Source organism: Gobio gobio (genome assembly GCF_949357685.1).
Source record: "Gobio gobio genome assembly, chromosome: 23".
Lineage (NCBI taxonomy): Eukaryota > Metazoa > Chordata > Actinopteri > Cypriniformes > Gobionidae > Gobio > Gobio gobio.
In genome coordinates, this window is record NC_137119.1 from 38,908,723 (window position 1) to 38,935,583 (window position 26,861).

At 38.0% G+C, this 26,861-nt stretch overlaps 2 protein-coding genes across 3 annotated transcripts in view; one reads left to right on the forward strand and one right to left on the reverse strand.

The window, feature by feature from the left end:
- Positions 1-726: 726 nt before the first annotated feature.
- Positions 727-26,861, forward strand: part of ift140 (intraflagellar transport 140 homolog (Chlamydomonas)) — a 47,127-nt gene continuing 20,992 nt past the window's right edge. Inside the window, exons 1-19 of one of the 2 annotated variants that reach the window (XM_079805558.1) lie at positions 727-880; positions 1,470-1,627; positions 3,304-3,528; positions 4,740-4,861; positions 5,034-5,176; positions 5,245-5,420; positions 5,729-5,820; positions 5,945-6,051; positions 6,722-6,861; positions 6,963-7,172; positions 8,196-8,268; positions 8,376-8,467; positions 8,627-8,754; positions 8,836-8,953; positions 12,757-12,878; positions 12,982-13,120; positions 13,440-13,571; positions 13,737-13,772; positions 13,917-14,134. In XM_079805558.1, coding sequence (XP_079661684.1) covers positions 1,481-1,627; positions 3,304-3,528; positions 4,740-4,861; positions 5,034-5,176; positions 5,245-5,420; positions 5,729-5,820; positions 5,945-6,051; positions 6,722-6,861; positions 6,963-7,172; positions 8,196-8,268; positions 8,376-8,467; positions 8,627-8,754; positions 8,836-8,953; positions 12,757-12,878; positions 12,982-13,120; positions 13,440-13,571; positions 13,737-13,772; positions 13,917-14,134 — 2,420 coding nt within the window. In that variant the 5' untranslated portion in view covers positions 727-880; positions 1,470-1,480. The remainder of the gene's footprint in view (positions 881-1,469; positions 1,628-3,303; positions 3,529-4,739; positions 4,862-5,033; positions 5,177-5,244; positions 5,421-5,728; positions 5,821-5,944; positions 6,052-6,721; positions 6,862-6,962; positions 7,173-8,195; positions 8,269-8,375; positions 8,468-8,626; positions 8,755-8,835; positions 8,954-12,756; positions 12,879-12,981; positions 13,121-13,439; positions 13,572-13,736; positions 13,773-13,916; positions 14,135-26,861) is intronic. The other variant, XM_079805559.1, reaches the window with a different exon arrangement.
- Positions 21,915-26,861, reverse strand: part of tmem204 (transmembrane protein 204) — a 12,719-nt gene continuing 7,772 nt past the window's right edge. Inside the window, exon 3 of the mRNA XM_079805561.1 lies at positions 21,915-24,707. Within this exon, the coding sequence (XP_079661687.1) occupies positions 24,463-24,707 (245 nt within the window). The 3' untranslated portion in view covers positions 21,915-24,462. The remainder of the gene's footprint in view (positions 24,708-26,861) is intronic.

Genomic DNA, 26,861 nt, shown 5'->3' on the forward strand with positions numbered 1-26,861 from the left:
AAAGCATTTTAGTCTGATGTGAACAGCAAGTTCACCAAATCTGACAACTGGGGCAACAGATTTCACTAACCTTTGGTTACACTGCAGTGTAACCAAAGGTTAGTGAAATCTGTCGCCCCATTTATTTCACATAGAATGGCTTTAATGTTTCCCAAATTAACTCTGGTGATGTCTAACCTCTCTAATAATGTACCAGAAAGCATTTTGCATTAATGTGAAAAGCACCAGACATACAGCAGGGTCACCAAATCTGACAAGACAGCCTACAGGTTACTGAAATCTGTAACTCTCCACTATTTCTTCCAGAATTCTCTCTGGTAATGTCTTTATTTTATATCATAGAAAATATTTTACGCTGATGTGTGGGGGTCACCAAATCCGAAATAGACAGTAACTCTCCAATATTTCACAGAGGATGGCTATTTTTGTCCATGCTCTCTCTGGTGATGTCTACTTTTTATCCTAGAAAGGTTACCCCCTCTATTCCACCAGAGCAAACTCTTATCAAATATCAAATGGGTTGTGTGTTTGTTATCAACGGCAAACACATATTATCAAGTTATGGTTAACCTAATGCCCTCCGATTAGATTTGTTCTGACTCCGAATCACATGCGCGTAAACCATAATAACAAAACACACCTTATTAGCCATTCCACTCTCTCTACCTCATTGGTTGAAACCCAACTCCCGCCTTTAGCCCCACCCCTTCGCGGTTCTTCCCTCTTGTCGTTGTCTGGGCAACCGAAAAAGACGCTTCACGGCTAAAGGCGCGTCGTAAAACTCGAAGGGCTAATTTCATTTTTTTATCCTCAAAATCATACATATGCTGCGCGAAAAACACGCAGTCATAACGGCAGTGCTGAGTGTAAGAGGTCTCAGGTAAATCATTTAAACGGTCGTTATTTGAAGCATGTTTAAAGCGGCAGGCCTCGGTGTGGATTAGCTAACACAGCTAGCGGTCGATTTACTAACATTAAACCGATGTAAACAACATTCACCATTACATTTCGCCAGTGACATTAAAATAGCACGGGATATTGCCACAGTAGTTCCCCTGTGTTTAGAAATGCATCTAATCTACAACTTTATCATAGCAGCAAACCGTTAACTTTGAGGAGTCACACCAATGTAGAAAATACCATGTTTTTGCTCATAATAATATGCTAATACCATGTTTTTGGATACTACCTTAAAGAAAACATTATGATAAGTACATTATATTACCATTTAAATGCCACTGTGTGTGGATATGGTAAACACACTGTATATGTATCAAAATACCATGGTATCATCTGATTCCTTCACTGTACCATAGTACCAACACAGTACTTTACTACCACTACACTAAACCATCTAGAGATATAGTAGCTGTCATATTTAGGTTCTCAATCAATATTATCAATGTCAGATGACTGCTGTAAGATGTGCTTTCTGATATTAATACAGTCTTATAATTATATGTTTTCAGATCTGTAAGTCATGGCTGTGTATTTTGATCATCGTGTGGAGGCCCCTGACAGCAGTGGAGCAGCGGTCCTCATCTCATGGCATCCCAGTGTGTGTGTGCTGGCCGTGGGCACTGTGAATCCCTCCAGCGGAGGCTGCGTGGATCTTTACCTGCAACAGGTGTGAGATGATCTCTGTACACTGTCACTGCATGTATGCATTATCTACAAAACTCAGATGACTTTATAAACTTAAAGGGTTAGTTTTGTATAAAAAAGCGTCTGCCAAATGCATAAATGTAAATGTAAATGTAGTTCACCCAAAAATGAAAATTCTGTCATTAATTACTTACCCTCATGTCGTTCGACACCCGTCAGACCTCCGTTCATCTTCAGAACAGAAATGAAGATATTTTAGTTTAAAATCTGATGGCTCTGAAAGGCCTCCATTGGCACAATGGCACGGTTCACTCTCAAGACCCTTAAAAGGTACTAAAGACGTCGTTACAAAGTCCATCTCACTACAGTGGTTCTAAAATAACTTTATGAATCGGCGACAATAGTTTTTGTGCGCAAAAAAAACCTAAATAACGACTTATATAGTGATGACGATTTCAAAACAAGGCATCATGAAGCTTCAAAGCGTTATGAATCAGTGAGCCGAATGATGATTCGGATCGCGTGTCAAACTGCTGAAATTTGGCGATTCAAACCGCTGATTCGACTCACTGATTCATAACGCTTTGAAGCTTCATGATGCTTTGTTTTGAAATTGTTTTGAAAAGTTTTAGACCCACTGTAGTGAGATGGACTTTGTAACGACGTCTTTAGTACCTTTTAAGGGTCTTGAGAGTGAACCGTGCCATTGAGCCAATGGAGGCCTTTCAGAGCCATCAGATTTACACTAAAATATCTTCATTTGTGTTCTGAAGATGAACGGAGGTCTGACGGGTGTCGAACGACATGAGGGTCAGTATTTAATGACAGAATTTTCATTTTTGGGTTAACTAACCCTTTAATAATATATTTTCGGCAATATATACACAGCTATTCAAAAGTTTGGGTCGGTAAGATTTTTTAATGTTTTTGAAAGATGTCTACTAGATTTATTTGATAAAAAAATCTGAAATATTATTGCAATTTAAATACCTGTTTTATTTATTAATATTTTTAAAGATGTAATGTATTCCTGTGATCAAAGCTGAATTTTCAGCATCATTACTCCAGTCTTCAGTGTCACATGATCCTTCAGAAATCATTCTAATAAGATGATCTGATGCTCAAGATGCTTTCTTATTATTATTAATATTGATATCAGTTGTGCTGCTTCATGTGTTTGTGAAACTGTGATATACATTCAAAAGTTTGGGAAGGATGCATTAAATTGATAAAAGTGACAGTAAAGACATTTATAATGTTACAAAAGATTTATATTTGAAATAAAAATGAATCCTGAAACAATTGTATCGGAGTTTCCACAAATATATGACGCAACACAACTGTTTTCAGTATTGATAATAATCATAAATGTTTCTTGAGCAGCAAATCATCATATTTGAATGATTTCTGAAGGTGACACTGAAGACTGGATGCTAAAAATTCAGCTTTGATCACAGGAATAAATACATTCACATTTTTTAAATTGTAATAATATTTCAAAATATTACTGTATGTACTGTATTTTTAATTAAATAAGTGCAGCCTTTATGTGCATGAGTGACTGCTTTCAAAAACATTTAAAAAAAATTTATTTTATAATAGAGATCCAATATTCTTTTATGAAATAGTATTAGTGATGCCGTTGAGTTTTAATGTGCTCTGTAATATCTGTGTGTGTGTGTGTGTTTGTGTCATTAGGGTGAGCATGTTGAGCTGTGTCATGTGGAACGGGGATTCAGCCCTTCGTTGTTGCAGTGGCACCCGACTAAACCCCTGCTGGCGGTGGGGTGGGAGACGGGCGAGACCTTTCTCCTCTCACACCCCTCCGGCGAACACACACCTCTGCCCAACAACACACACAGCGCCTGCATCACAGTGCTGGAGTGGAGCAGTAACGGCAGCAGACTGGTCACGGGAGATCAGGTCACACACATTCACCTTCATTGCATACATATTTCAATATATAATACAATAAGCAGAGGTGGACAAAGCACCCAACTCCATTACTTGAGTAAAAGTAAAAATACTATTGGTTAAATATTACTCCATTACAAGTTAAAGTTGTAAAGATAGATTTTTACTTAAGTAAAAGTACAGAAGTACTTGCTTTTAAAAGTGCTATCAAAAGTAAAAGTAAACGCATTATTTTATTATTGTTGTATGATTGCACGCTGTTCCATCATGGCGGTTTAAGCCAGTCCTGCTCCATCTGACATGTTAGCATATCTTGAACTCATTTAAATACTTGTTTAAAAGTTACAAAGCTCTAATCAAAGTCAAAATCATACTAGAAAAGAAAGGTTTCTACATTGTGTTTATTTGACAGGATTATGTAAAAACATATTTCTGAAAGGACCTCAGTTAACATTATTAGTCCAACTACGTCGTTTTTGCATGCTAACTAACATCATTGTTGAACGTTATGCGTTAGCGTTGTATCCACAAGGCTATGGCAAGTTGGCGGGTAAATCTATAAAAATCATCTGACCGACCATACTTCATACCACAGCAAATTTTGATTTAGTTTTAGTCAGTCTTTTGACTATAACATTTTAGGCATCTGAATTGTTTTAGTTTTAGTCTAAGATTTTTGTAGATTCAATAGACTAAACTTCAGTACTTGTGGTCTGGTGTCTGAGAGGCAGCTTTCTGTGTGCACGTACGTGTCCTCGCACTTTTTTAGACTTATCCACGTCTGCTCTTCTGAATTTTATCTTCTCAGTATGACTATGGTTGCGCGCACTGCGTCTGGGAACTGCCACCTTCTATTTTGCCATCAATTGATTGGTGTTCAAAAAATACTTGGAAATCATTAAACTTCATGTGATCCTACAATCTGCACGAAAACAAATCCCGTTTTAAAGAAGAAAACAAATCATCCACTGACTTTCAAAGCGGCTACGACTTTCTACTTCGAGGGCCTTGATAAAAATGTAGTGGAGTAAAAAGTACGATATTTGTCTTTCAAATGTAGTAAAGTAAAAGTCATAAGTTTCCAGAAACAATACTACTCAAGGAAAGTACAGATACTCAAAAAGTGTACTTAAGTACAGTACTCAAGTAAATGTACTTAGCTACTGTCCACCTCTGACAATAAGTGCTGATGTTAAGAGTTATGTGCGTGTGCGTTTCAGGCAGGAGTAATGGCGGTGTGGAGAGTGGACGCTAGAGGGAAACTGCAGGGCTCTCCTCTGATTAAACATGACTACAGTAAACCACTGACGTGCTGCATCTTCAGACCTACACCGCCTGCTGAGTGAGTCTCATACCATGATGGTTTCTGAACAGTCTGGTGTCAGTGAATGTTCTAGCTGAGCAACACACAAGGGTTTTTCACAAGGGTTGCTACACTGTGTATCCACTTCTTATTGTTAGATGCTTTGGTAAGAAAGCATCTGGTATAAGAATCCTACTGTGTGTATCTGTAGGGATGTGGCGATGCTGGCCCGTGCTGCTGTTAGCGGGGATGAAAGCGCTCTGGATATGTTTAACTGGAAGAAGAGCAATAAAGGAGCAGCGTTTGCACTGGGATCACAGGAAGGACTGGCCTTCTACATCAGTGCAGCGGATGGTGAGAGACGGCACTGATGATGTACTGTTGCTCTGGGTTTGTTCTAACCGTGTGTGTGTGTGTTTTAGGGAGCGTGTACTGTGTGGATGAGCAGGCGCGGAGTGTGGCGTTGCTGTCCGTTGAGAGTGCGGTACAGAAGATGTGGTACTCCAAGAGGAGGGCCGTTCTCGCCGTGGTAACAGAGTCACTGCTGCTCTCTCAGTTCAGTCTTGGGCCAGAAGGGTTGGCTCAGGAGATCAGTAAGGTAACAGCCAATCAGATAACACCTCATATACAAGGACTATGTAACAGCCAATCAGATATCAGTATACTACTGCAAAAAAACAGACATCCAAGCATCAGATTGCTGAGATGAATGTGTGGCAGTGTTATTTTAATATTATTGAAATACAATAGTTTTAGTTTTTCATTTTTACATCCTCCATATTTTAGTTTTTAGTAATAGCAAGTTTTTGTCTATATAGCCTTGGTAACTAGCTGAAATAAAAGGTTTTTAAAAAAACATATATTTAATTTCAGTTTTAGTTAATAATAGCCCTGGTGTGTGTGCAGGTGAAGCTCAGTAGCAGAGGTGGGCAGCACACAGACATTGTGTGGACAGAAAACGGTTTGCTCATCACAGCATCAGGAGAACAACACATCAGGTTAACATCACATTCGAGTCTTCTGTGTTTGGTTTTACAGCATATATAAAAGTATTTTATAGGTTCTCAACAGATGCCCTGAGGTGTTCTGATGGTGTGTGTGTGTGTGTGTGTGTTTGTGTAGGTTGTGGGATGTGGAGTTGGACGATCATTACGCTCTATCATTGGATGAGTCTCTGGGCTTTGAGAAAGGAGAGCTGCTCAACTGTGTGTCCTTTTGCACTTCTAAACGTAAGACTTCCACTCTATCTATCTCTCTATATATCATTTATCTGAAATGGAAAGCTTTTGTAACATTATACACTACCGTTCAAAAGTTTGGGTTCAGTAGGAATTATTTTTTTTTGTGAAAGAAATTAATACTTTTATTCAGCCAGGATGCTTTAAATTGATCAAAAGTGACAGTAAAGACATTTATAATGTTAAAAAAAATCAACATTGATAATAATAATAAACGTTTCTTGAGTAGCAAATCATCATATTAGAATGATTTCTGAAGGATCATGTGACACTGAAGATTGGAGTAATGATTCAGCTTTGATCACACTACATTCAACTAGAAATTAGTTATTATAAATTGTAATATTTTACAGATCCAAAACTTTTGAAAGGTAGTATATATTGAATTAAGTTGAATGTTCTTACACCATTTGAAAATAGATTTGTTATGCAGAAACTTGTGTTAGATATACAACATTTTGTTAGATTTTGTGCAAAAACAAGAAAAAAGAGCATGCATGTACTGATAAAATGTACCTTTAGATAACAATATTACGTAAATGTGAACTCACTACTTGTTTGACGTTGACATGCTTGACTTGCGGCCTTATATGTTTAATTTTCATGGGATAATGATGAAATGTATAAGGCTATGTTATTCATATCTGATCTTCATTTGCAGAAGTTCTTGCGGCAGGTACCAGCATGGGTCGTGTTGCTCTGTGGCACATGGTGACAGTGAGTGATCCGAAAGCAGACATAAAAACACAATGGAAACTCCAGACACCAGCAGAGGTGGAAGGAAACATCTCACTGCTACAGGTACAAAACCCTTCTGAGGTATATTCAGGGATATTTCCAATAATGTAACACAAATTAATAGCATTACTGAAGTCTCTCTCCCCATGTCTCTCTGTCTGCAGTGGGGCTCGAGTTCTCATCTGTTGGCCGTCTGCAGCAGCAGCAGCAGCTGTGTGGTGATTCTGTCAGAGCATGTGATGTGTTCTCATTACAGCCAGCAGATGGCAGCAGTGCAGCTCACGCCAACACAGCTCAGCCTGGCCAACTTCAACACCAACACACACATCACCTTCCACACAGACACACACATCAGAGCCGTGCAAGTCACCAAGGTAACACATTCACACAGAAGCGTTTAACACAAAGCCCTTTTCTAGTTTTTCCTCATTCTAATTATCACCTCGTTCAGCAAACATATTGTAATGATTTAAAGGAACACTCCACTTTTTTTGAAAATAGGCTCATTTTCCAGCTCCCCTAGAGTTAAACAGTTGAGTTTTACTGTTTTCGAATCCTTTTAGCCGATCTCGGGGTCTGGCGGTAGCACTTTTAGCATAGCTTAGCATAGATCATTGAATCTGATTAGACCGTTAGCATCTCGCTCAAAAATGACCAAAGAGTTTCAATATTTTTCCTATTTAAAACTTGACTCTTCTGTAGTTACATTGTGTACTAAGACCGACGGAAAATGAAAAGTTGTGATTTTCTAGGCCGATATGGCTATGAACTATACTCTCATTCCTGCGTAATAATCAAGGAACTTTTCAGGCGCTGTGTAATATCATTGCGCCGCTGCACTCATGGTACGGCTCAAAGTTCCTTGATTATTACGCAGGAATGAGAGTATAGTTCATAGCCATATCGGCCTAGAAAATGTTTTCATTTTCCGTCGGTCTTGGTACACGATGTAACAGAAGAGTCAAGTTTTAAATAGGAAAAATATAGAAACTCTGGTCATTTTTGAGCGAGATGCTAACGGTCTAATCAGATTCAGTGATCTATGCTAAGCTATGCTAAAAGTGCTACCGCCAGACCCGGAAATAAGCTGAATGAATTCGAAATCAGTAAAACTCAACTGTTTAACTCTAGGGGAGCTGGAAAATGAGCCTATTTTCAAAAAAAGTGGAGTGTTCCTTTAAATATGATTTTAAATGGGGAAAGTATTATATTCAATAAACATACAAATCAGCATCATTGTTCACAAGATTATTTGATGAATGTAGACACAGTCTTTTTTATTGCCAGGACCAATGAAATTTATGTCCACAATTTTCGCAAAACAAGAAAATAAATTTATATTAAATATATTAATGAATAAAAAATTGAATTTTTTGGCATAATGTTTGTTTATACAGGATATGGTCGCGGTGTGGAATGGGAAATGTATCACAGTGTATGAGCCATCAGGACAAACACTACACAGCACAGGTAATAATACAGCATGACTGATGTGCAGCAACACACAGAATCTGGACCTTCTTATATGGCAGTACTTGAGTCACTTTCTGATGAATTCTGTTTTTTTTTTTCATCAGGTTCTTTCCAGTGTGAGTCAGCTGCTCTCGCGTTACATGATGAAAACATTTATACCATAGAACCCAACCGTGTCCAGATCCGCACTCCACAGGTTCGCACACACACTGACCTATAAAACAGAAGTGATGTCTATAAACACACTTACGCAAACAAACTCTACCCTCACATCCACATTCTTTAACATACGGAAATACACATTGTACACAATTCTAAGTTTGTGTTTCTTAAGTGTATATTTGTGTGTGTCCAGGGCACCGTGAAACAGTTGCTGGTGTTTTCTGAAGCAGAAGGAAACCCGACACTGCTGAGTGTGTGTGGATCTCACCTGGCTGTGGGAACAGATACCTCTCACGTCAGAGTCTTTAACCTCACACGCAGGTAAACACACACACACTCAGTTCTACACAAACGTGTAAATGTATATATGTGTGTATAATGTGTGTGTCTTTGTGTGCACAGGGAGGCCAAAGCCTTGGGCGTCACGAAGAACCTCTGTGAGCTCATTCCTGACCTGGGCGCTCTGAGATCAGTCAAATGCAACGCTAGCGGCAGTCAGCTGAGCGTGCTCGTTACACAGGTACAAGAAAAGAGCATTCTTAAAGGGACCCTACAATGAACAAACTTTTGAATCACAAGTTTGATGTTCACAATGCAAAGCCTCTTTCTTAGTCGACCAAGATCATTTTTTTAAACTAAACTGCAGAAATTCAGTGGAAATGGTCATGAAAAAAATGTATTATAGCTGTAAGAAACCTTGACTAAATAATAAAAAATTGTGTGATTTGGATAATTTAATTTAGTGCTGTCAACCAATTAAAAATGTTACGGTAACACTTTACAATAAGGTTCATTAGTTAACTACAGTAGTTTACATGCACTAATAATGAGCTGTTATTTATCTTTGTTAATGTTAATTTAAACATTTACTAATACTTTATTAAAATCTTGTTAACATTAGTTAATGCACTGTGAACTAACATGAACAAACCATGAACAGCTGGATTTTTATTAACGAACATTAACAAAGATTAAAGCTACACTGTGTACATTTACATTTACATTTACATTTATGCATTTAGCAGACGCTTTTATCCAAAGCGACTTACAACTTGGGGGTACAATAAGCGATTGGTCGTGAAGGGTCGAGTGAGCGCAACAAGTGCCTGAAATACTTAGTCCGTGTACATTTCTCAGTGTAGCACAGGCTAGAGTAGGGAGGGAAAGAGGAGGAAAAGAGGAAAGGAAAGTTTTTTTTTTTTTTTTTTAAGAGGTTAAGTGCTCACAGAAGAGATGAGTTTTTAGTTGACTTTTGAATGTTGTCAGTGAATCCGCATTTCGGATGGCGGTGGGCAGATCATTCCACCAGCTGGGAACGTTGAATGAAAATGTTCTGGAAAGGGATTTTTTGCCTCTCTGTGAAGGTACCACAAGCCTTCGCTCCTTGGTTGAACGAAGGCTTCTGGTGGGGGTGTGGTGACGTAGAATCGAGTCAAAGTATGCAGGAGCTGAGCGTGTGGTGGCTCTGTAGGCAAGCGTCAGCGCCTTAAACTTGATGCGAGCAGCGAGTGGTAGCCAGTGCAGAGAGATGAAGAGTGGTGTGACGTGGGTCCTTTTGGGCTCGTTGAAGACCAGACGTGCCGCTGCATTCTGGATCATTCGAAGTGTTTGGATCGCACAAGAGGGGAGACCAGCCAGAAGCGCATTGCAGTAGTCAAGTCTAGAAATAACCAGGGCCTGGACAAGAAGCTGTGTTGCGTGTTCTGTTAGGAACGGTCTGATCTTCCTGATGTTGTAGAGCGCAAACCTGCAAGAGCGAGCTGTCTTAGCAATGTGATCTCTGAAGGACAACTGGTCATCAAATGTAACTCCAAGATTTCTGACTGATTTTGAAGGGGAGATCAGGGATGCACCTAGCTGGATGGTGAAGTCATGTTGCATAGTGGGACTGGCGGGAAAGATGAGGAACTCAGTCTTTGCCAGGTTGAGCTGTAGGTGATTTTTACTCATCCATGCAGAGATGTCAGCCAGACAGCTGGAGATTCGTGCAGCTACTGTGGGGTTGTCTGGTTGGAATGAAAGGTAGAGCTGAGTGTCATCAGCATAGCAGTGATATGAGAAGCCATGTGCCTGTATGATGGGACCTAATGAAGTAGTGTAAATGGAGAAAAGGAGAGGTCCAAGCACTGAGCCCTGAGGAACCCCCGTGGTCAGTTGATGTGCTTGGGATTCACTTTGTGTAACTTTTAGTTTATTCTTAGCTAAAAACACTTAGTTCTTTCAAAAATATATGTGCTCATTAATGTATATTTACTTCAAGTAATAAAGTGTTCTCGTAAGTTTATAATATGCCATTGAAAATACATACGGGTGAGGGGTTCGAATGCGGGTCGCCATGTTGCCCCTCCATCTTGAAAGTACATCAGCCAAAGAGGGACATACCCGTGAATTCAAGCTTTCGCGTTTTCACACTTGATGGCACCGTGTTGAATGTGGACGAGGTCAAACTGGAAGACATATTAATCTTGGACTAAATCGGCCACCGTAGGAGTTAAAACGAAATCGGAATTGAGAGGAAGAGAAACTAAAATTCACTGGATGGTCATATACCTTTTCACCGCTAGATGGGGGAAAATATCGAACAGTGTAGCTTTAACAAATATAGTAACAAATGTATTCCTCATGGTTAGTTCATGTTAGTTAATACTTTAACTAATGTTAACTAATGAAACCTTGTTGTAAAGTGTTACCAATGTTTCTAATTAATCACACATTTGTCTGTAATTAATTGTGATTAATCACACCTAACATTAAAATTTGAATCTCCAAATTAATGTAGAAATAACATGAAGATGGTATATTTTTTATATTTGTTTAATGGCATCTTTTTACTAGGTACTAAGAAGTATAGAGAACTAATACTGCTACTGGTGTCAATATATCATTTTTAGGGATGAAATGAGCAATTATAGCCATTCAACATTACAGTATAATTGAAATCCATAGTTTTTCAGGCTTTTTAATAGGCTTTAAAAATATGATTACTTTTAATTTAAGTAAACTTAAAACAATCTTCACATAATCAAACCCACTTTAATAAATGTCACATTTAGTTGTGTCAGCTCTCTCTGTTTGAATGAAATCTTGTCTGTTACATTTTCCACAGTTTATTTAGTGCATTCATTTTCACCAATAGTAAGAAAAGTAATGGCTAAAACATTTGGTATCATTTTTAATGTGAGGGTCAATCCTCTTGATACGTCAGTATCGCAAGCATTTACACTTATTTTCACTCTTACACCTGCATGCCCTTTCACACCTGCCTTGTTTGGTCCGGATTTTCGGATCCTAATCAAAATGACAGGTGTGAAACCTCCCCCGGACCACGGTCCAGTCCGATGAAAAGAGGTAGTCTATATCCGGATCAAACAGTTTGGTTTGTTTCTAGTGTGAAAGCATTTTCTGTATGGTTCGGACTTTCAGACCATTTACAGGAAGTTCCTGTTTATGTTTCAATATTATAAAGTTATTTTTAAATTTCATCTAGGCTATTTTGATTATGAAAAGTGTAAAGATGCGCAATCTGTCAGAATACAGAAGGTCAGAAATGATTTTGACCACTTCATTAAGTTTTGTTTTGAAAGCCTTTCTTTAAAGTGAATTTCGTTTTGTATGAATTGTATCTTAATTTTAATCAGCGTTTAATCAGCCAATTGCCTGGATTTAATAAATAAGAAGCTAATAGGCTTGCAGACAACAATCGTGACATGGAGGAGCTGGAGTGATCACTTGCATTGCTCTTGAACATGTCTCATAAATAAACCAAAACTCAGCAGCTACCTGCCTCACAGACATGAGAAATGTGTGTATAGAAAGCTTGAAATGTACACTTTTAAACGAAACAATTCGAAACGAAATTCGCACTGTACACTAGTGGCAACAATATGTGTCTGTTCATTAATTCTTGTCAAACTTACCCGCCGAATTCACAACACGCTGACGTCAGACGCATGTCTGTTTACAAACCAATCAATGTCCAGATGCAGCCCACATAGATGATGACGACAGGACGCAAGTGTGTCATGTAAAGTTCTGTAGTGCACTCGCATAATTGCAATGTGAGACCAAATCAAAACTAACCATGTATCAAAACATGAACTTCGAGTTCGGACCTTGGTGCGGACTTTCAGATGTGAAAACGCCCTTAATCATTGAGACAAGCACGTTACTGACAGAATCAAAAACCGGCAGCCTAACAGAGCTTGAAACACACAATATAGAAAGATGGATAGATAGAGAACGACAGACAGATAGATTGTATTTGTATGTGTAGGTTTTGCCAATGTCTCTCGTCTAAGAAAAAGTTGTGTTTGTGCATCGTAGGTGAACGGGCGGCCAGATAACAAAGTGTATTTCTATGACATCGAGCTGGACACGCTGTCTTACTTCGACTTTTTCACAGGAAGGCCAGAGAGCAGCCTCGCACTGTCCGACGACAGTCAAAGGTACCTTGAGACGACATGTTGCGTGGTCTCACAGCAACAGAGACGATGCAAGTGCATAAGGATAAGCAAGCTATCATTGTGAAAAATGTTATTTCAATTTAAGGACTCGATGTGAGGGGGAGTTGGCCGCCCGCTGCCCTGTTTCTCAGTTCTGGGACGAGAATGAGCCACGTCTGTTTGTGTGTGAAACAGTTCCTGTGAACTCTGACCTCCTCAGCAGCAGCCAATCACAAACAGACAAGGTAAAATACAACATAATGAATATGAAATTCATTAGTTTAACCTGTTAACTGGGCTCGGCTCTACAGTTATTACCTTATTTTAGTTATTCATATTCTCATGTTCATAATTTAAACGATTTTAAAAAGTCTATTTAAAAAGAAGAAGATAATTTTGATAGTCCTGGCTCATTTGCAAAGTTTATTTCCGTACTAAAAACTATGCATTTTTAGAAATGTATATTTTATTTCTAGGAATTTGAAAATTGGAAACTGAATGCATTATGAGGGCTAAATAAATGAGTTAAAATATATAAAAAGGGATTTTTGTTTTCCCTGGCAGGAGGACGTGATGGTGGTGACGTTCTTTGTGACACAGGAACATGGTCTCCTCCTGCAGGACTCGCAGCCTAAACCAGCTATGCTGCTCTCTCTTCTGGCTCTAGATACACCGTATTACTACTATATTTGTAAGGTACGAACACACAGGAACCCTTCATTCCCCTCTTCCTGCTTCTCTGTGAATCTTGTATGCTTCTTTATTTCTCACTCCTTTACATACATTTTTCTGTATTTCTTGCATGCATCCTTTTATTCTTCTTATTCTGATTTTCATTCTGACTGTCCTGCCGCTGTTAAGCTCTTATTTCGGAGGGGGGGAGTCGTTCTCCCTGACGTGAGTACCATCACAATCACCCAGCGGTCAAAAGAATCCTCCATTTGATACACGTCACTCTTTCTCCCATCATTCATCTTAGTGAATTTTTTTGTGTTTTGATAAAAGTTTGTCGTTAATGAACTCTTCTCTCTGTCCTCTCAGCTGGGTGAGGGTGGAGATCAGGGGCAGGTGGTCTCGACTCCCGCCGCCACGCCCCAGGAGCCGTCGTCCCCTCAGATGGTGGTGCGGCGAGCCCTCCGAGACTTTGTGGGGTTGGAGAGCTGCGAGAAGCAGACCCGAGACGCCATGTTGAACTTCAGCTTCTACCTCACTATAGGGGACATGGACGAAGCATTTAAAGCCATCAAACTCATCAAGAGGTAAATGCACTCATGGGGCTCTATTTTAACATTCTGAGCGCATAGTCTGAAGCGCAGGCGCACTTAGGGCGTGTCCGAATCCACTTTTGCTAGATTAACGACGGAAAAAAACGTTCGGCGCGCCAGACGCATGGTTCAAAAGGGTTGTCCCGAGTCTTTTAATGAGTCAAGGGCGTGTCTTGGACGTAACGTGCAATAAACCAATCATTGTCTCATCTCCCATTCCCTTTAAAAGCCAGTTGCCACATTTTAAGACGCCATGTCAGGTTAACAGTAGTTTTGTACTTTTAAAACCATGCCTTATTTCCATTTAACAGTTCCACGCCGTCTCGTTCTATGTGAACTTCAGATGTCAGCACTTATTTTTTGTACTTATCAAAGTATGTGTACTAATGTACATATCATGCGTGTGTCATAGTGTATAGTTTGTGTGGTAATAGATGTTGTGTTTTAAACCCTAATGAGCTGCCTACATACACAGCATTTTTGAGAATCATATGTGTGTCAAACAGGAATTTAATGGCCAAAAAACTACTGTAGTGGTAGATTATAATTAGTGGTGGGCAATGGGCATAGATTAATTTTTTTAATCTAGATTAATCTCACTGTAATCTTGGAATTAATCTAGATTAAAATGGCTCATTTGAATTCTGGCGAAGGCATTCAGAATATGTGTGCTCGTAAGTGATCGTTTGTCTTTTTGTAATTTGAATAATAAATAACTTCTGTCCCTTAAAGACCTGACACACGCATGGATCCCAAACACTGTTCCTGTGAGCTGGTTATGACTATGTTTACGTTAAAACTCACCAAGATGGGCATTGAGACGTTTTTGAGTGTATTTGACCATTAATAAGATGGAAAAAGGAGCTCATTTTTGCGCTTGTATGTCAGAGGCGGCTTTATTACGGTATGTGTGTGTGCGCCTCAGATGCCAGCGTGAAATCTGCGGGAATTAGTAGAATTAACGTTATGTGCAACCCTGCGCGAAATCCAGACCGGTCACACCAATACCAACACTCTGTCATGAGGAAAAATCCAGTTTGCCATGTTCAGAGGGTTAAACCGGATTGAATGAGAGGAGGCGGGTGCGTGTCAACTCGACAACTTGCATAGTATAGACCCAGCTCCCAACCCAACTTTGAGAATAGATTAACGGCGATATTTATTTATCGCCCGATAAGAGTCTCACGTTAACGCAGCACGTTAACGCCGATAACGGCCCACCACTAATTATAATATTTATTAAGCAGGATGATCGATTGCAGATTACTCAAAATCAGTGTTGTTATTGTTAACTCAAAACTATTAAAAATGTAATAGATTGAAAAACAAAGCTGAAAATGAAATATAAATATTAAATGAAAAACCTAAAAGCTTAGGCCAAAGCATTTTTAGCCAGCTGAAAACGCGTTTTGGCAGCGCAGCGTTTTTTTTCACTTGAGACTTTGCTTGTTATGATACGGAATATCTGCTGAAGTGTTACTAGTATCTCATTTCACAGATAGTTTGTTTCTGTATTGATTCTATATAAAAATGCTGATACAATGTAAAGTATTTGCTCTGGCTCTTGTTTTAAATTATTTTGTTCCGTTATTATACTGCTTATTTTCATCTGTTGACGTTGTACACGCAGAATGTGGCGGTTGGTCGGTGTTGTATTTGTCCCACCGCTTCTCCACTGTGATTGGTCGGCTGGGTGAAAAGTGACAGTGATGAGCGCTGCGTTTTACTCAAGTTGAACATTCTTCAACTCTCTGGGACCAGTAAAAAATGGCGAACCCTCAGCGCTTGAGCGTGGAATACTCGCTCAGCGCCTTGTTAAGCTCATGGCGTTAACGCAAACTGTATATTAATGGCAATATTCTTATGGCAAACGCTGCGCTCGCATTGAAAACAATTGAATACGCCAGCCAGCCATGTGAAAAAACGCTTTGACAGACACGGTCTTAAAAATGAGAAATGTTTTCTTGACAACTAACTAAAGTAAAATGAATTAAATGACTAAAAATAAATAGAAATTAACGCTAAACATAAATATAAAAAAAAACAAATAACAAAATTACTAAAAATTGCACTTAAATTAAAATGAAGACTGAAATTATAAAAAAATAAAAGCTAATTCAGAATAGTACATGCTATAGTGTTATATAAATAATAAATAACTCTGATAAGAATTCTCAAAATATTTTGTCAGCAGATGACTAATTGGCTGATGCTGATAATACCAAATGTTGGCCCATCAATATATATTGGCCCATCACAACTAAAAATGCTTTCTTTGTAGGCGGCTTAGGCCTGGGACACACTAGAGGATTTTCAAATCTTAACCAATTTTAAAACTGTGGGCATAATGGCAGTTTCAACCAATTTTTTACATCATAATCCTTCGAATGCACACACTTGAAGACCTGTCAGGACCGCAAGACCACACCCCTGTCGATTGTAGTAACATTTCCACAGAGACGATATCTCACGGAGACTCACGAGATCAAACATGACTTGAGAAGAAAAACTAATGGAGGATGTCATCAGCTGGTTCTCCTGGTGTGAGTTTTGTTAAACAAAGGAGAGAAAACAAGAATATGGGGGATCTTCTTTAAGCTATAGAAGCACGCAACATCCGGTTGGTGAAGTTTGCTCGCTCTCATTGGCCATCGCGGGTATCACGTCAGAGGCAGCCCGATCGAGAGTCATATTTCCAATATCCCAAGTCATATCCCATGAGTCATAACCCAATTTGGGGTCATGTGGCTCTGATGCGATCGGGAGAGGAGAGGTAACATAATCATAATTGAGCAGTAAAATAATCGTAACACAATTGAGGATTTTTTAGACAAAAAGTTGTTTGTGAAAATCGCTTGGGGGTGCAAATCGGGCTTAAAATCTTCAAGTGTGTGGCCAGCCTAACACAAGTTTTTGAGTGAGTCGCTGTGAGTGAGTGAAACATCCTCTGCGTTGTGCCTGCCTGCATTCTGGGTGTATGAGGAGGACGTGCCAGATGGCATGCGTACCGTTTACCATCCATTACAGTGAAAAGAAAGATGTTATGTAAAACGATCTTTATCATAAAAATGATTTACCAATGATAAATGAGGTAACGGTGAGTCAGACATTTATATTGCATTGGTTTCAGACACACAAAATGCAGTTCCAGTCATATTTCCAGAGAGGATATAGTAATCTAAACAGACACGCACACACACTGCCGTCTCCCTGTTCAAATCAAATACACAGCAGTGGCTTTTGGGAAGGGTGTGTGTGTGTTTCATGTTTATAATGGGAATTGTAATTGTACTTCGCGTGCTTGTAAGGTTACTGATGTTTATATGTAGGTGTGTGTAGCAGCTTCCCAAAAGACGCCTGTGTGTATGAGAGCGCTACCGTAAAAGACACAGATTTCCATGACTGTATGGGGTGTGTGTACTGTACATTCCGGCTGTATTGTTTCAGGTCATTTTAGCAACAGATGAAATGCGGAGGAGAGGAAAAGAGCTTGAGCTGAGTGATCCATTGATGCCTATCTTTAACGATCACATTCTCATGAACTGTGACGGATGTTTTAAAGGCCTTTAACATTTCACCTTTTGAAGGTTAGTTCACCTAAAAGTGAAACTTTGGTTATTTATACCTGCACCTTCAATATCATTTCAAATCTGTATGACTTTCTTGATACAATAAAAGCAAGTAATCAGAGGAAAGAATTAAAAGGCATCTTTGTTAGTATTTTCCTTACGATAATATCCCTGATATATTCCTTTAAGTAATAAATATATTCAATATCATATTTGCTAGTCATTTCGCCATGCCATGTATGAATGAGGAAGCAAGATTTTAAAATTATGACAGAAAATACATTTTTAAGTGCATTTAAAAAAAATGTGTTCTCACGCAGAGCTTGGATTATAGCACGTGTCATATGCACCACTTTTCTTATATTTTTTGCTACTTTTTTGTCTTATTTGGAGATTGACAAACCCTGGTGACTTGCTTTCACTGTATGGGAAAGAGCAAGTGTAAATAAAATAAAAAACATTCATAAAATAATTACGAATAAACAGCAGAAATATATGCACACCTATATGCATATATTCTACATGTATGATGTGTATATATACAGTTTAGGGATGCAACAATACAGTTAGTCCACGGTTCAATACATACCTCGTTTTTTTAACCACGGTTTTTCGGTTCGGTTCGGTTCTGATGGCTTGTCACATCAGTTTTTTGCTATTCTATTCTTAGGCGACAGGAACAGCAAGAGGTTAAGGAGAATTTTTTTTATTTTTTATTGCAATACTCTTTCTTTATTTTACTTAAAAGACTTGAAAAACCTTACTTAAACTTAAAACTTTACTAACTTTACTTAAAAAAAAACCTTGTACACATTCCTAGTGTATTGTATAATATAAAATAAATATATATAAAGATTTACACTGGCAGCTCAGAGCAGTACAGCAGCATTTCAGTATGAAATTGAATGAATAAATGTAAAAATAAAACACTACATAGACTTCACTATAAAATATACATTGATTCTTATTAAAGCTACTGTATTAAAGTTTTTCAGTCAAGAGCAGCGAGATTTTCTCTTTGTCTTTTGTTGTTTTATTAATAGTTCACTCAAAAATGAAAATTCTGTCACGCTCAAGTTGTTTTAAACCTGAATAAAGTTCTTTCTTCTGTTGGACATAAAATATATTTTGAAGACTGTTGGAAATAGGGCTGTGCGATATTGAAGAAAATGCAATATGCGATATCCTTGTTAAATAATGTGTTATTCGATATGCGATACGATATTGCTTTAAGTGTGTAAACTCTATTTAAATTATATATTTTTTTAAAATTAAAAACTGAGAATGATACCATTTATGTGTTTCACATTCTTTCTGGGGAAAGAAAGTAGTGTTAGACCAATATATCGGCCGGCCGATATATCAGGCCGATATTTGCCGATACAAGGCTGCTGCGTTCGCCGATATTTTCTTCCCTGCATTATTTACAGACAAGCATCCACAGGGCAGCTCTCACCGTCTTCAAACTGTCTTGCTCTCCCTCCCTCGCGCATATTAATCAAAATCAATTGAGAATTGACACGATGGTAAAAGGTCGAAAGACTGAAGTTTCACGTGGAGCATTGGGAGATTTTTTCCTGAATTACCGCTGGTGTTGCTCTACAAGAGATTAAGTTAAGTGAACCTACACTCTAGGTGAAAATGGACTAACTCAGCAATTGGGTTGTTTTAAGCAAACATTTAACCCAACTGCTGGGTCAAAACAACCCAATTGCTGGGTTAGTCCATATTCAACCCAACTTGGGTTATTTTTAACCCAGCATTTTTTAGAGTGCAACCATTAAATGACTAGGTTGTAAACTAGGTTGTTTTAAAATTAAGTATAGTACAGTCAGTGTGCACTTTATTATGCTGCTTGCTTGTTGATACTGTGTGCAATTGTGTAATTATTTTATTTATGCTTAAATATTTATTTTCAGAATTTATTTTCACCACTGAACTCTTTTTTTTTTTCTTGTTCTACCTCGCCTGTTTTTACTATTTTTTAAATATTGTTTTTTTTTGTTCAATAAATGTTCCTTTTTTAAATTGTAAATTTTAAATTGTTATCATCATGATCATTGTGTCATTTTTATGTTGTAAATTGAGGGAGCAAAAGCAGTATCGGCTCCAAATATCGGCTCAAGAAAATCGGCAGCCCGTATTGGTCATCGGCTAAGGCTGATGAAAAAAAATCGGTATCGGCACTAAAAAAATCCATATCGGTCGATCCCTAAAAGAAAGCATCGCTACAACTTCTGAAAGTGACCAGCAGTGTTTTAGCAAAAATTAATGTTACAAATCTGACGATATAATTTTAACATCAATGTAAACAAACAAAAAATGTAATGCCAATATTTAAATACCAAAAACTCTTTGCTTGACTAGGTTACACACCTAGGTTATATCAACCTAAAACTTAAAAACAGTAGTCTTCACATTAATTAAATATGCACTGATACATAATAAAGCTACAAAGGTTATTTAGCCAAGAGCACAGGGATTTTCTCTTGTTCTTTTGTTGTTTGACAGACAGCGGCAGATTTACTGTATCAGCTGTCACTTTCAGACCTTATCCACGGATCCTATTGACACACATTCGGTTTCTTTTCCCATCTGACATCGTTCACCTAAAGCATAACCAACTGTGTTTACATGAATACTCATCAAGACCGCCTTTTTGACCTAACTGTCTGTGTATTTGACAGTACGAGTGTGTAACAAGACGCGGAAAAAAACAGCTTGTGCACACGTTCCGTGTGTGTCAGACAGCGCGAGACTGCAAGTAGTTGTTTTTCGCAAGTTATTGTGTTTAATTACTCTTTTTAACGTCACGCAAGTCACATAAGTAACAGTTGTGTGCCCAGTGTATTCTCTGCTATATGCATCGACCTAAAACGTACACTTTTCACAATGTTGAAGTAGCCTATTAAAATCATTCAGATATTGCGTGCCATTGCGATATGCATATGTACATTTGCAATATTTCGATAATTTCGATATATTGTGCAGCCCTTATTGGAAACCAAACAGTTGCTGGTCCCCATTTTCTGGTATTCAACTGTCTGTGTTCAACAGAAGAAATGAATACAGGTTTGGAGCAATATTAGAGTGAGTAAATAATGACACCATTTTAGAGTGAACTGTCCCTTTAAGGACAAGCAGCAGCGTGTTCACTAGGCTGCGCTGCTGTCAATTTAAGACCTGCACGCATCTAATAGACACACGCCGATTTTACTTTCACTTTAGACATAACCGACTGTGTTTATGTTATCCTTGTGTGTATTTGACAGTATTAGCGCAGTAAGACGACTTAGTCCAGTAATCACGTGTTTGACAGGCTTTTAGTGCGCACGCTCAGAAAAGCGCATAAGCACGCAAATTAAATGTTTAACCGGCAAGGCTTTAAAATGCATGCAAAAAATTGAACTTTCGTGATTGTGAATAACTATAGTGTTCCGTGAGTATAACTCTACCACTGACGTGTGATGTGAATGTATGTCGCGTGGTTTAGCTTATTGATTATTTAAATGCAAAACCAATTCACAAGCGCGTATTGAACCGTGAATGCCGTACCGAACGGTTCAATATTAAATTGAGAATTGTGGCATCCCTAATACAGTTCCATTTAAAAGTTAGATTTTTTTTGTTTTTAAAGGAAGTTTATTATCAAAAATACAGTGAAACAGTAATATTGTGAAATATTATACAAATTTAAAATACATTTTAAAGTTAAAATTTAAAGTTTTCTATTTGAATATTTACAGTATTTCTGTGTTCAAAGCTGAATTTTCAGCATCAGTGTCTTGAGTTTCACATGATCCTTCATAAATCATTCTATGATGATTTCTGATTATTATCAATAATATTTTTTTACATTATTATTATTATTCTTAATATTATGTTGAAAACAGTAGTGCTGCTAAACATTTTTGTAGAAACCGTGAGTTTTTTTTTAAACTATGTGCATGATTAATGGATAGTTCAGTCGAAAATGTTGTTCATATACAGAGTAAATAATAATGAACTGGTGAACTATCCCTTAATAATGTGCATATAGAAACATTAATTAGCCTCATGTTCAAGTGTCAGTCTGGAATCAGGTCACCGTAGAGTGTGTGTGTGTGTGTGTGTGTCTCCATTCATTTCCTCTCATTCAGACTGTCCTTGACTCCGCTGTGCTCACCAGTCTCACACACACACAGTCAATCCCAGAAAACCCCTTTTGTGTATTGAATGGCTTTGTTTATTACTCCAATAATATTATATCAGTCCCGCTCAGGGTGAAATGTGACATTTTAATAATATACTTAATATACCTCTGTATTATACACATATATGGGTACCACAGGCACAGGTTAACAAATATTGTGTCTACTGTATACTGAACTGATATAGTTCCAGTTTATCATACAATTATGACCAGTTTCAGATCATCTCCTTCTTAATGGTTACTATGCAGAGTTTCCTCATTGGTGTCTTGGGGATTATATAATATCAGATGAATTGTCACATGGAGATGAATGAACAGGCAGAAATCACTAAAATAATTTTGGTACCAAATGCCCAGACCTGCACAGAATCTGTCCACTCACATATTAGATTGAATGTTTTGGATGTGCTAATACGATCAGCTCTGTTTAACACATTTGACCATATTTGGGTGTCATATCTCCTCACAGTAAAAAAAAGGTTATATTTTGCTTAAACAAAATGAAGCAAATTTATACCAAATGTCCCTGAAAAATTGAATTCGAATAGTCCTAAAATAGACTCTACTTTGGAGTAAAATGTAATCTGGACATAAGCATAAAATAAGTGTGTAAGTCACCTATTTAAATCCATTCTGCAGATTTGTCCTCTTAAATTAGCACAGAAAATAAGTGTATAAAAGTGCAGATTCAATGCCGGCCTGTAAATGACTATATTCAATTGACCTGGGAGCAATATTCAATGCCTAGACACCTTTTGAAATCTGATGCTCCATGCTTCGTAGAACTATAATAGATACATGTGCTTCTACTTTCTCATAAGTGCACTTATGAACATAAACGTGTCAAGATCCAGCTTGATCTTTATCTGTCGGTTGTATCCTTAACAATCCACAGCTTCTGTGTTTAAAGGATTTTCGAAAGTCTTTCACTCAGTCCGAAGCCAGTCACTTTTTTTTCAGTCACTTGATCACTGCCCTTGTCCTTAGGGACAGTTCACCCAAAAATGAAAATTTGCTGTTAATTTACTCACCCTCAGGCCGTCCTAGATGTAGCTGCCTTTTTTTTCTTCTTTAGTAGAATATTCATAAGAATATAATATCGAATATAAGTCAATGGCCGCCGTCACTTTGAGAGTAAAAAAAAAAACACATAAAAAATAAAATGAATACCCGTGGCTCGTGATTTCTTATGAAGTGAAACGATTGGCCTTGTGCAAGAAACACAACATAATGACATACACGTCATTATGGGACAGGAAGCACTGTCATGAACACACTCAGGACCGTTTGTCGAGGCTGTGGATTACAGGTTTCTTGCACAGACCGATCATTTCACTTCCAGGGTTTCTGCAGGGTCTTAAAAATGTCTTGCATTTTCAAAATCTAAATTTTAGGCCTTAAAAAGTCTTACATTCGCTGCAATATTGAGTTCTAGGTCTTAATTTAGGTCTTAATGTTCATTGAAATGCTCCCAAAGCACTTCAGTGTGTGTTTGAATGTGTGTGTGTTTTTCCGGGGTGTTGTATTCCTTTCTTTAGCCAGTCCAAATATAATTTGCCGTATTACGACCAGTGTTGGGGTAACGCATTACAAGTAACTTGAGTTATGTAATCAGATTACTTTTTCAAGTAACTAGTAAAGTAACACATTACTTTCTAAATTTACAACAAAATATCTGGGTTACTTTTTCACATTTATTTGACTGACAGCTCTCCTGTCCCCATGTTGAGAAAAATCGAGAGTAAGTGCAGAGTTAGATTATTAAATGTGAGCATTTATTCATCTCACTTGCACTGTAAAGATTCAGTCCTCCTCAAAATAAATAAAATCAGTCAGATGTAAAATCAGAAAACTAGGCAAAACTCCAATAATGAAATATTAAATAAAACAAATATTTTTATGCATTAAATCTGACTTTATTGACCAATATCTTGCTGCTTACCTTCGATGATTCAGTTAAACCATGAGCAAAAATGACTTTATTGGGGAAGTAAGTGTTAAACTTTTTTTCTCCTGCGACCTATTCTTCCATTATCCAGAATGGCAGCACAGCTGAAAGGTTTGTTTGAGCTGCGCCCTCTACTGTACACGTGTGAATTTGCATTTTTACCTCAGCTCATTAGGCTCATTATTTCAATTTTGGTGTGAAGAGGTCTTTACATTCTTCTAGGACATGTGTTCTATTTCTAGGCTTATTGCCCTAGTCTCCGTAGTCTTCAAAATACATCAATATATCGTCCTGAGCCGTGGGTATTCATTTTATTTGACAGTGTGTTTTTTGGACTCTCAAAGTGACGGTAGCCATGCATTTTATGAATCACCAAGGACCCTGGTTTCAGCTAAAAATCTTCTTTACTGTTGAAGAAAAAAAGACACCTACATCTTGGATAGCCTAAGGGTGAGCAAATTAACAGCACATTTTCATTTTTGGGTGAACCGTCCCTTTAAGCAGAAGATCAATTTCACATAAAATGTTTGAAATCCTCTCCATGGGCTTTTGTGTCCGTCCCATCTAAATATCCATCATGTGTTTTGTCTCAGGTGAGATGTGTCTTTGTGTGTCAGCACGGCGACTCTACGTAGTCATTGTCTAGGCGTGGCCTGAAGTGTGTGGTCAAAGATCGACTGATGACAATGACAGGCGGTGACAGGCAGTCGTCACGGCGATGCAGAATATTCCAGATTAGCATGGCAGCCGCTAGCGTGGCAAACAAGCATGCAGCGATGTTTACGTAGCAAGAGTAGGACAGGTGAGTGTAGGGGCCGATCCTGTAGAACGTCACCAGACCGATCACCAGCACAAAACCTGCGGAGACAGAGAGACAGGGCTTAGTTTCAGAGGGAAGTATAGCCAAAACATCATTGTTTAAGGTTGATTCTTCAATTAGGGGATCTTTCTGTCCCCTGGGATGGTTTTATAGAATTGAATTTTTTATAATAGGGATTTATGTATTTAGAAGTGAATTTTCATTTCGTGCCGACTTATCACGTAAGAGTTGTTTTAATGTGTAATGCAAAAAAACTTTTAAAATACAATATATATATATAAACTTTTATATATATAAATTTAATTTTATAAATTTTTATAAATTGATCTTCTTAACATGTATTTTCTTAATGCATGTTACTGGTCTTATTGTGAACTATTCTTCCATGCATTTTATATATATATATACACACTACCAGTCAAACATTTGGAAACATTAAAGGGCATATTGCAGGTTAGAGTCAATGTATAGAAAAATAATGTAGGAACTAGATTTTTAGATAGTTTAGAAGAAGATACTTTAAAATACACTATTAAGGCTTTTGGAGTCGTTTTTGTGAGAAAATTTTACTTCCGCATCTAAAAATGCCAAAACCGGACGTGACATAACGAGAGGGAATGCGGTGAATTTCAACGATAGGAAAACAATGGATCGCAATGACAGTTCGGACGCTGAGGACATTATAAATGTTTATTAATACTCATATGGCAGACCACAGCCATACAATTATGACACACAATTAGGGACAGACCAGAATTAGACAGAACAACGATTACAGGAGACAGATTGAGTATTTATGTGAGGAGAAACAGTGGAGAACAGCGGCAGGTGTCTCGGAGAGAGACCAGTTTTAGCTAGATAAAGACCAGTGTTAGCTAGATAAAGACCAGTGTTAGCTAGATAAAGCTAGCTAACGATATGATCACTGTGCTCAGATCACAACACTCACTGTACTGATTGTTATCATGTATCAGGCAATAGCAAAGCTGGTAACGTTATTGTCATCTAGTAAGTTATTGATTTACTTACCAATAACAGAAACTTATAGGCTTTGACCATCAGGAAAAGTCACACTCGTTAATATCCGTCCACACTAAACGTTATGTGATATAACGTTAGCGGTTTCTCATCACGACTGATTTGGTAACTTACAAGACTCACGCCACGGTGCACAGTTCACGTTTTCTCCGAGCTACATCTCTGACGGATCCGGGACCGTCACATCTCCCGCCGGCCGCCGAACCACAGACAGTAACGTTGTGTTATTGTGTTTATCCTTTATTCATTAATTCTGTATTATGGGTTTATTTCGTGGCGATTCACCGCTAGTGTGAGGATGTATATGACGTTATGAGTATGTGTTTGAGTGAACTTGAATGTGCATACATGGCATGAATAAAATAACACATAATTCAGAACTTTTTTTCCAAAAAGTGTGAGACTGTATTCATTTGTGTTAATGTACATACTTTGTATTCATTAATGTAAACACGACGGCAAAGAAGCATCGCGTGTGGATGTTTATTCATCCTTTAGGCAAGGTACACACTGGCTGCGTGACACGTGCGGCTCGAGCCGAAAGCATATGCTAGAAATAGAACCGATGCGACACGCAAGAGTGTTGGAAGCATTTCCAGGCAAAATAGAATAGGAAAAGCTGTTTGTCATTTTGACACGAATACATATTAATAAATGAAATTTTTATGTGTGAAAGTCTCTAGGTTTTGACATAAATGCAGATATAATTGTAATTAAAAAAAATGTATATAATATCGATTTTCAAATATTGCACCTGCCAATGCAGAACAAAATATTTTGTAGCCTATTCGGCCGTCAATACTGCCGAGTGCTGACGTTGTCTTTGCTGTATCAGTAGGCTATATATTTATATAAATATTTATTTATATATTTTATGTTTAACATGAAGTATAGACCTTCCACTACGTCACCTAGCAGCAGCGGCGCCGCGTCAGACACGCTTCTGGTGTGCAAAGACACAGAAAACGCCACGCAGCTGAAACGCAACAGAAACGCCATGCAGTGTGTAGCCGGCCTTACATGAGTATAACAATGTTTGACTCCATCATATCGCCGGGATGATAATCCTCCGGTCTAAAGCACTATACACACCACCGTGTGTTTTGAAGCAGATGCGCGAAGGGAAGTCCCGTTTCTTCACCTGCACAAAACGA